General features: G+C 45.4%; 1 protein-coding gene across 5 annotated transcripts in view; it reads right to left on the bottom strand.

The window, feature by feature from the left end:
- Window positions 1–3,740: 3,740 nt before the first annotated feature.
- Window positions 3,741–10,372, bottom strand: part of SMARCAL1 (SNF2 related chromatin remodeling annealing helicase 1) — a 67,278-nt gene continuing 60,646 nt past the window's right edge. For 3 of the 5 annotated variants that reach the window (XM_008999458.5, XM_008999457.5, XM_002749765.7), the window contains exons 16-18: window positions 9,435–9,535; window positions 8,399–8,495; window positions 3,741–4,019 (exon numbers count right to left, since the gene is read on the bottom strand). In XM_008999458.5, the coding sequence (XP_008997706.2) occupies window positions 3,780–4,019; window positions 8,399–8,495; window positions 9,435–9,535 (438 nt within the window). In that variant the 3' untranslated portion in view covers window positions 3,741–3,779. The remainder of the gene's footprint in view (window positions 4,020–8,398; window positions 8,496–9,434; window positions 9,536–10,372) is intronic. The other 2 variants (XM_078328444.1, XM_078328443.1) reach the window with 1 other exon arrangement.

Below are 10,372 nucleotides of genomic sequence, written 5' to 3'. Positions count from 1 at the left end.
CAAGGCAACACCTCACAGCCAGTGGTGTGGGGATGACACCTCCTGCTGAATTTCTCAGCTCTTCCACTGATCTAGGAAAAGTCTCCTCTGAAGCCAAGAAGGAAAAAGACATGATTAATTCAAGCAGTGGATCAAGACTAACGGGATCCTTTGCTCCTACAAGCTCTTACAGGCTTCCTTAATGTCAGCCCTAGAGGCAGAAATCAGCCAGGATTAGTCAGGAGACAAGATACCACTTGGGCTGGACAACAGAGCAAACAAACAAACAGAAAAGAAAGTAGTGCATTCCAGTGTCTTCCTGTTCTCTGTTGCAGAGACTGACTTACAGCCAGGGCCAAGCCCTCCAGGAAGGGAGCCATGTACCAACCTCAGCTAACAGACCGCCAAGGCACCACTGGGCCTCCTGCTGGGGAACAGCACACTTATGGGTGGGCTCTAGGGGTGGGGTGGCCTGCTCTGCCACATTTTAGCTGGACTCGAGCAATTTGTAACATTTCTTGACTCAGTTTCTCCATCTGCACAATCAAAATATCACTACCTTCCTCCAAGATTGCATTAAGTGTGACAATCTATGTGAAGTGCTTAGTCCAGTGCCTAGCACCTAGTAAGTACTGAATAGTGAAAACGATTTAAGTCTAACAAATCCACACACCAGGACACCACACCAATTAGGCATCTTTCATTGCTGCTGTGAAAATTGGGGTAACTCTAAACTCTAATGCACATCTGGCCCACTGTCTTTCTGTATGGCCAGTTAGAGCAGCAACTCCTTCCTTGTTGAAATACTTTTTAAAACTCCCATTTCTGGCTGGGCACGGGGGCTAATGTTTGTAATCCCAGTACTTTGGGAGGCCAAGGCGGGTGGATCACTTGAGGTCAGGAATTCGAGAACAGCCTGGCCAGCACAGTGAAACCCCGTCTCTACTAAAAATACAAAATTAGCTGGGTGTGGTGGCAGGCGCCTGTAATCCCAGCTACTTGGGGAGGCTAAGGCAGAAAAATTGCCTGGAGGTGGAGGTTGCAGTGCACTGAGATCGTGCCACTGCACTCCAGCCTAGGCAGCAGAGCAAGACTGTCTCAAAAAAAAAACCAAAATCAAAAACAAAAACCTTCCATTCCTGGACACACATTCTAGTTTTCTTCCTCATTTACTTCCCTGCTCAGTCATCTTCTCTATGTTGCAGTTTGTGGGGGTCAGTCGGACCACTCTTACCCCTCAGTGACCGCATTCAGCCCATGCTAGGGCAGAATCCACAGCTCTTGCTCTGACCTTTCCACAGTCTGAAGACTTGCACATCCAACTGCCTGCTGAACAGCTCCACTTGGATCTGGCCAGATTGTGGGGGTTTTCCAGAAACAGACACCGAGACAGAGTTTGGGGCATAAGATATCTAGTAGGGATGAACACCTGTGAAATGAAGGGGCTGGAGGCCTGTTTGGCAGCGGGACAGGTGAACTGGGATATAGGCCTGCGGGTACCTTAGACAATCCAGCCGGGAGCAGCGGGAAGGGAGCAGGAGCTCTGCAGCGAATACCGCCCATCAGAGGTGCCCCGCCTCAGGCCAGTGCTACCCAGTCATTGTGCCCTGCCTTGCTCAGTCATGGATGCAAGCTGCCTTAAGAAGGGTGTGACCTCAGACAAAATGGCTTTTTGTAGACCAAGACCAGCCCGCAGTTGTAGCCAGGTGAAAGACATTTGCCAACCTCACTCCCCGCAGCTGGGCAAATCCCTCCTTAAAGGGGAGCTGGGTGGGGTGTCTCCAAGTTTGTTAGATTATCTCCCAACCATCTCAAATTCAACAAGTCCATAACCAAACCCTTGATTTTACCCAGCTCTCCAACCTCCCCTTCCCACTCTTTCTTCTCTTACCACTTTGCTCAGACAAACACCAAAGTCCCAGCCTCTCTTCCAAAAAATGCTCCATGGTCAATCTGTCTACACATATCCTTCCATCGCTCCCTTTCGAATACATCCAGAACCCAACCACTTCTCAGTGGTGTGACCCACACTCAGCCACACCCCAGTACCAGCCCCACGGATAGCTGCATAGCTCCATAGCTTCCTACCTAAGCCTTCCCTCTGTCCACCTTTCCTGCTGTATTTTCTGAACATGCATTAGCATGAAATAGTTTTAATCTTTTTATTAATTAAATAGAGACAGGGTCTCATTATGTTGGGCTTGATTATATTTTTTAAAAATGAAAAGGGGCGGGTGCAGTGGCTCACACTTGTAGTCCCAGCACTTTGGGAGGCTCAGGCAATATCACCTGAGGCCAGGAATTTGAGACCAGTCTGGGCGACACAATGAGATGCTGTGTCTCTATTTAAAAAGACAATATGAAGCAATCTGATTTATATTTAATTCGATTGCCTCATATGTCTGCTCAAAGCCATTTGGTGGCTTCCATTAATACTCAGAATTAAACCCACAGATTCCTTACTGTGGCCTGTGAGGTCTGCATCATTCTGTCCCTCTTCTCAACAATATCAACTATTGTTCTTCCCCACATGGCATTCTACTCCCTCAACACTCTCTAAACCAAAACAGGAGCCACCAGCCTCCTATGGCTACTGAGCATGTGAAACCTGTGGCTAGTCCAAACTGAGATGCTGCCTGTGTCAAATATGTTGTTTCAGACTTAGTCTAGAAAAGAGAATGTAAATTTTTTTTTTTTTTTTTTTTTGAGACAGTCTTGCTCTGTTGCCTAGGCTAGAGTGCAGTGGCATGATCTTGGCTCACTGCAATGTAACCTCTGCCTCCCAGGTTCAAGCGATTCTTGTGCCCCAGCCTCCTGAGTAGCTGGTTACAGATGCATGACACCATGCCCGGCTAATTTTTGTATTTTTAGTAGACATGGGGGTTTCTCCATGTTGGCCAGGCTAGTCTCGAACTCCTGACCTCAAATGATCTGCTCACCTTGGCCTCCCAAAGTGTTGTGATTACAGGTATGAGCCACTGAACCCAGCCCAAGAATGTGAAATTTCTCAAAAATTTTAAATATTATTTATAAGTTGAATATATGGAATATATTGGGTCAAATGTATTATTAATCTTTAGTCTAACTATTCTATTAAAAAAGTTACGATCGCATATGCAGCTTGCATTACACTGCTATTGAACCACACTGCTCTAAACCAGGTGTTGGCAAACTATGGGCAGTGGGCAACTTCCAACCCGTTGTCTGTTTCTGTACAGCTGGTGAACAAGGAATGGTTTCACCATTTTTTTTTTTTATGGCAGAAAAGAAATCAGAAGAATAATTTGTGATACAGTAAAATTAATAAAATTCAAATTTTAGTGTCCATAAAGAGTTTGATTGGAAAAGAGAACTTAAAACCATCGCCTCTTCCACTGTGTAAATTCCGCAAAGCTTCGTGATTTGTCTCTTGTTGGATGAATAACTGCCAGCACCTAGGACAGTGCCTGCACAAATTAGGTGCCCTATATATATTTGTTGAGTCACTAAATTGTAAAATTCTAGATTCTGGGGACTGTGTAGGGAGGACCTCATTATTTAGAGAATATGAATTACCCACTACTATGACTCACTGTCTCCATCCCTAAGCCAGAAGATCGGAGGTTGAGACCCCGAGTGAGCCCACACATAATGACATGGGAATGGAAAGCTGATACTTGGCCTGGTCTCCTGCTGAGCCTGGACACAGGCACAAGCACTGCTTTAATGGCAAGAGAAGTGCAAAAAGTTTAAAAACAAAATGCGTGATTTTAATTCCATTATTTTTAAATGCTTTTTATTTTTTTTTCTTTTTGCCCCTTTTATAGGGGAGAGGTAAAGCTGTCCCAGTTATCAAAAAATTCAAATCTCCTTTTCTTCTGTGTACAGGCTGTCAAAGAGCTTTCATCCAGGGTGTCTCCTATGTCCTGGGAACTACTTCCAGATGTTCCTGAAGCACTTCCTGGGTCAAAGGACTCTGCTGCTTCCAGGAGCTCCATATCATTTCCTTCTTCCTCAAAGGACTTCTGGAATAGGTCATAGATCTTCTGCTGTTTTGGGTCCTATATGAGAGAAAGAAAAGAAGAGATAAAAGGAAGAACCCAGGCTCCAACACTGACTCTCCTCCACTGTGGCTGATGGGAGAATATAAAGATGAGAGGCCACACATTTTATGGCATCAGGGAGCTACACAATGGTGAATGTACATCATCTCAGAAACCGTCACTAAAGCAGCTTCGTTATTTAGTGTCTGACATCTTACTGTCTCTGCACTTACAGGGTTAGGAAAAAGAAACGGTTGTGAGTGCAACAAAGAACCTGCTCTCACATTATAATTTACATTGAAAATGTTTTCTCCTTTCAAACTTTCCAAATCACTATTTCAATACTGAAATAGCACCCGGGACCTCACTTCCGTAAAAGCCTTTCTCTACGGAAGGGTCAGTTAAGGTATAATTCAACTTATATATCTCTATTTTTAAATTTATTTTTATTTAAAAATATTTTTAAGAGAAGGGATCTCACTATATTGCCCAGGCTGGTCTTGAACTCCTGAGCTCAAACCATCTGCCCACCTCAGCTTCCCAAAATGCTGGGATTACAGGTGTGAGCCACCATGTGCTCAGCCCCCTAGATTTTCAAATCTCTGTGTTCAGCCATGGCTTATACCTAATTTTCAAAGTGGTTGAAAACACACACACATTTAACATATTCATAAGTAGACTATATTCATAAGTACCTATTCTGATTACCTTAAATTACAAATGATCAAAATACCCACCAACTGCATCTGTCCACTGATGACAATGGTATAGTGTTAAAACCATGCCCAGCGGATACAACCACAACACACGATCCCTATTACCCCTCTCCTGATCTTTCTTACACCTAAATTTCCAGCCCTGACCATTTTTTAATCCAGAGGTATATTTTCCATATTTCCACTGACATCCCACAGTTTCATAAAACTAAACTTGTTTAAAATCAAATGATCTCTTGGCTGGGCACAGTGGATCACGCCTGTAATCCCAGCACTGCAGAAGGCCGAGGCGGGTAGATCACCTGAGGTCGAGAGTTCGAGACCAGCCTGGCCAACATGGTGAAACCCCATCTCTACTAAAAATACAAAAAATGAGCCAGACATAGTGGTGTGCACCTGTAGTCCCAGCTACTTGGGAGGCTGAGGCACAAGAATCACTTGAACCCACGAGGCAGAGGTTGCAGTGAGTCATGATCACACTGCTGCATTCCAGCCTGGGCGACAGAGAGAGACTCTCTCTCAAAAATAAATAAATAAATAAATAAATAAATAAATAAATAAAAATAAGGCTAGGCATGGAGGCTCATGCCTGTAATCCCAGCACTTTGGAAGGCCGAGGTGGGTGGATCATCTAAGCTCAGGAATTCAAGACCAGCCTGGCCAACATGGCGAAACCCCATCTCTACCAAAAATATATAAAATTAGCTGGGTATGGTGGTGTGCACTTGTAGTCCCAGCGACTCGGGAGGCTGAGAAGTGGGGGATCACTTGAGCCTGGGAGGAGGGGGTTGCAGTGAGCCAGAATAGGGCCATTGCACTCCAGCCTGGGTAACAGAGTGAGACCCTGTCTCAAAATAAAATAAAAAAAATTAAATGGTCTCTCATTTCACTCCTATACTCCCAAATCAGCTTCTTTTCCTATAAGCCTATTTTGATAGTCTACCTGCATTCTCATGGTCTCCCATGTGGAAATCATCCAGGCATACTGAGTCCTCGGCTCATGCAGTTCCCTCCTCTCTCTTTCCAGGCACCATCTTGACCTGGACCACAGCACTTGGTACTGCATGGATTTGCAACAGCTCAACTGCACTTCCTGACAGGCTGCTTCCCATTTCAAACAGCCCACAGATCTTTGCCAGCTGATGTCCCCCCCAGGCTCTCCTTTAAAGATTCTTTTTCTGTCATGTCTTTGGGCTCCCCTGTGCCTACATCATCAATTCTAAAGTTGCTTTCCTGGCTTTTCAGGCCTTTATATAATTAGGTCTCAACCCACCTGGCCACTGTCGCTCACTATTCCTTAACTGAATCCCTCCACATAGGTGGAGTTCATTGTGAATTGATCATGACAACCTGTCACGTAAGAACTCCAGATTATTCAATTAAGCTGCACCCAAAATCTCCAAGCCTTTCAGGATCCCAGCCTTGCAGAGAGGGAAATGATATTAAAGATCATCAAGGCTGACCCCCAAATAACCCACATGTCCTCCTGCAGGATGCCCTCATCGGCTTCTTTCTGAATGACTACAATGTCAAGGACATGCTGCCTGGTAAGACAGCCTATTCCAGGTAGAAAAAGCTGCTCATGTGCGTTTGATTATGATGATGGCAACACTGTATGCTAACTTGGGGCATGCATAGTTAATTGGAAGTGAGTCCCAAGATCGGATTAATATTTCATTTCCCATCTCAGACGGAAGGCTATCTCAGTGAGATATAATCTCTTCTGCTTTTTTCTCCTATATTGGAAGCAACATTTTCTTTTTCTAGTAGCTGACAGAATTTTCAGCCCCATCTTAATTAAAAAACAAACTGATAGTTATTAATCAAAATAAATATTGATAAAACTCATTTATATTACTTTGTATGTATATTTTAGGTAGAAATTCATAACTAGAGTTAGAAAAAGGCAAGGAGGAATAAATGAGTTCAAGCGAGAATCCTTTAAAAAACAGGCTCTTGCTTTTCTTTTTTGAGACAAGGTCTAGCCTTGTTGCCTGGGCTGAAATACAGTGGCGTGCTCTTGGCTTACTGCAACCTCTGCCTCCCAGGTTCAGGCAATCCTCCTGTCTCAGCCTCCTGAGTAACTAAGAATACAGGCATGTGCCACCATGCTAGCTAAGTTCTGTATTTTTTCTAGAGATGGGGGTTTCACCGTGTCACCCAGGCTGGTCTCAAACTCCTGGGCTCAAGCCATCTGCCCTCCTCAGCCTGGGATTAGAGGCTTGAGCCACTATGCCTGGTCAGGCTCTTTCTTTTCAAAAGGCATATAGTAACCAAGGCTCTGTTACTGTATTTACCATTCCACCCAACTGGAGAATTCTTTAGAAACCTTAAAAATAAGGTTGTTTTAAAATTGGCTTATTAACTATTTGTGTCTGAAAGGATAATTTAGTCTGCATTTAAAAATATGATCTGACTCTTATTTATCCCAATATTTAGCAAATAAATGTGAGTAAGCAGATCTACGGAGTCGTAAGTCTTGGTGTCAACGATAGGACTGAACTCAACTTCTTATTTATAATTATCATTTTTTTTTTAAGAGACACGGTCTTACTCTGTTGTCCAGTCTGGAGTACAGTGACCATCATGGCTGACAACAGCCTCAACCTCCTAGGCTTAAGTGATCCTCGCCTTGGCCTACTGGTAAGCTGGGACTACAGGTCTGCACCACCAAACTTGGCGTAACTCAACTTCTGATGGTGATTTCACAGGAAGGAGAGGTGCTTCACTTTCCTGATAAGCTACCGTAAGGCCACCTTTCTGCATGAGGCTCAGACCTGGCTCAAAGTCCCCTGGCAGAAACAATTCAACCATGGGCTGTGCTCCAGGAGGCCATACTCCAAGTTTTCACTTCTGGCCAGCAATCCAAGCTAGTGACGGAAAACCAGCCTGCGGAAGGCTCTGGGGCTCTTGTTCACTCCGCTGTGTTTCACTGATATCGGGGAGGAAGAGGCCATGGCAGCCACTGGGCTGGAGCACTGGGGCCAGGCAGGCATGGTGGGCCCAGGGCTGTCCTGTTCAGAGGCAACAGCTTTCCCCTCAGCACCTTTGTCAAGGCCTTCCTGGTCACAAAGGGATGTTCAGCATCCTCTTATACTCCTTTACAACAAGGGGCTGGGGTCATAGGAGGAATGCTGAGCCAAGTCAGGAAGCCTTCTCCCTTGGGTTGGCTTCACATGCCCTGTGACTTTGTGCAAGCCTACTGCACGCTGTGTCTCAGTTTACCCCTCTAGAAAGTGGAGAGACACTGAGAATAAAATAAAATGACAGACAGGAATAAATGTTATATGAAGCCAATGCCCTATTTGAAACCACCCCCTATTCTGTGCTGGGGACGCATTCCTGTGGCAGCCCTCTGTGTAGTGTTGCTATGTACTTTTTGAAACAATTCAACATTTGCCATGGGGAGTTTTGTCAGTTTCTAATGGCCTGATGGAAGAGGCAGCATTCAGAGCCTGTGGGGGGATGTCAAAAGCTGTAGGAGCTAATGCCATCACTTCCCCATAAAGGGATGCACACATGGGTTGAACTGAGAATGACTGCAGGCCATTGTGTTCAGCTCCGGGGCTGTGGGAGGTCCCTAGGAGTGATTCACATCCTCCTACTCAAGACCCAAAGACTTGGCAGACAGCTTAATGTCTCCCTCTGCTCCAGGGGCGAAGAGCCATGTGCTGGCATTACCTTGTAGAGGTAATCAGTGGCTTCTGTCATTTCTGAAAAATTGGTCTCAGAAAGCCCGGCTTCCCCCAGAACTTTAATCTTCTCTTGAATCAGGGGCCTGTTGGGGAGAAATGAGCTGCAGTGAATACGACCTTTACAGGACCACCAGACTGATGAAAATGAGGCCACCCTCCTTGTTCCTATGAGACCACAGCTTGTTTACAGTTTCACATCTTTGCCTCTCTCAAGGCACAAACACCCATCTTGAAATATTTGCCCTCTCTCATTTGCAAAACCTCCAATGTAGGGCTAAGGCTGTCATCAGGTCCAATATTCTTTCTAATGGAAGATGTGTAGGAAATAATGCTGCCTCATTACCACATCATTTTGAATCTGGTGGTGTTATGAGCTGCCCAATTAACAAATCCACTAAACAGAGGGAAGCAGGAGTGACCCACACACATTGCAAAGGGAAGACTCCTTAGTCATAAGGCTGGAAACAGAGACGGGCAGTGGAAACTAATGAGATAATCAAGACATTTAATATCAGGAAGGGGAGATGAGGGGAAGAAGCTTTTTGAGATTTTTCGCTTAGGTCATAGACAGAAACACCCAGAGTTGAAAATCTCACTCCAGTCCTGCTAACGAAGTACTACATGGTCTAGGGTAAGCCAAACACACATCAAAAACATAAAAGACGACTGTCACTCTGTCCTAACAAATGCCTTCAAGGTTGGGAACAGAGTGCTTTACAAACTAGATTCCATCAACATTTTGTCACAATTGGTACCTCTCCCTGCCTCAGAGCAGCAGGAAAGGAGGCACAACCCCTTATTCCTAGAAGATTCCTCAGGCACCCTGTAAGCTGCCAGTGAATGCTAGTGAGGGAGGCCAAATATGGTCATGATGAAAGCCGGAGGGCATTGCAAGTCCATTTTCTACAGATCCTTTAAGATCTTACTTAGCAAAAGCAGAAGGACTTTGGGAGCAAGTAAACATATCATCGGTTTCCGCCCTCGCTCAAGTCCAACTGCCAGGCCACCCAGCCAAGCCATACCAAAGGTAGTCATCAGCTGTGCCCTTCGCCACGAGGTAGTGAATGCCCACAGAGCTGGTCTGTCCAATGCGGTGCACACGGTCCTCAGCCTGGATCAGCACCTGTGTGTCCAGAAATCGAGACAGCCAGGTGAAGGCCTGAAGCAGCCCCACCCATCATAGCAGGTACCCTCTCTACCCCGTTTTCAGCTCCACACCACCCTCCCTGCTCAAAGCACTTCACTGCCTCAGACCTAGAAATAAACTGCACTTCACTATCTCAGACCTACCAACGACCGCCATTTTAACAAAAGAGAGAACCCAAAACAGCCCTGGTTGGGAACTGGCCATTCAGCGTTGGGCACTGAGCTAGGCACTGCGAATGAAGGGGCAGAGGCTCTGCAACCAGGCTGCATGGGATGGGATGGGGATGAAGGCCTGTACACTTCCATTGCTTCTCTGTGTGAAATAAAAAGTTATTGGGCTGAGCTCAGTGGCTCATACCTGTAATCCCAGCACTTTGGGAGGCCGAATTGGGCAGATCATGAGGTCAGGATCATGGTCAGCCTGGCCAATATGGTGAAACCCCATCTCAACTAAAAATTAAAAAATTAGCTGGGCATGGCGGCGCATGCCTATAGTCCCAGCTATTTGGGAGGCTGAGGTAGAAGAATCACTTGAACCCAGGAGGTGGAGGTTGCAGTGAGCCAAGATTGCGCCACTGCATTCCAGCCAGGGTGACAGAATGAAACTAAATCTCAAACAAAAAGAAAAGAAAAAAGAAAAAAGTTATCTTCTAAATAAATAAAAACATTACACACAAGGGAAAGGCTATCCATGATTTGGGCATAGGGTGGTGGTTTAATATAGTGGTAAGCTGTATAATAATTAAAGGCTGGGTGCATTGGCTCGTGCCTGTAATCCCAGCATTTTGGGAGGCTGAGGCAGGCAGATTGCTTG

This window comes from Callithrix jacchus, chromosome 6, assembly GCF_049354715.1.
Source record: "Callithrix jacchus isolate 240 chromosome 6, calJac240_pri, whole genome shotgun sequence".
Taxonomy (NCBI): domain Eukaryota; kingdom Metazoa; phylum Chordata; class Mammalia; order Primates; family Cebidae; genus Callithrix; species Callithrix jacchus.
The sequence above is the reverse complement of the archived record's forward strand: the minus strand, read 5'-3'. Positions and strand labels throughout refer to the sequence as shown.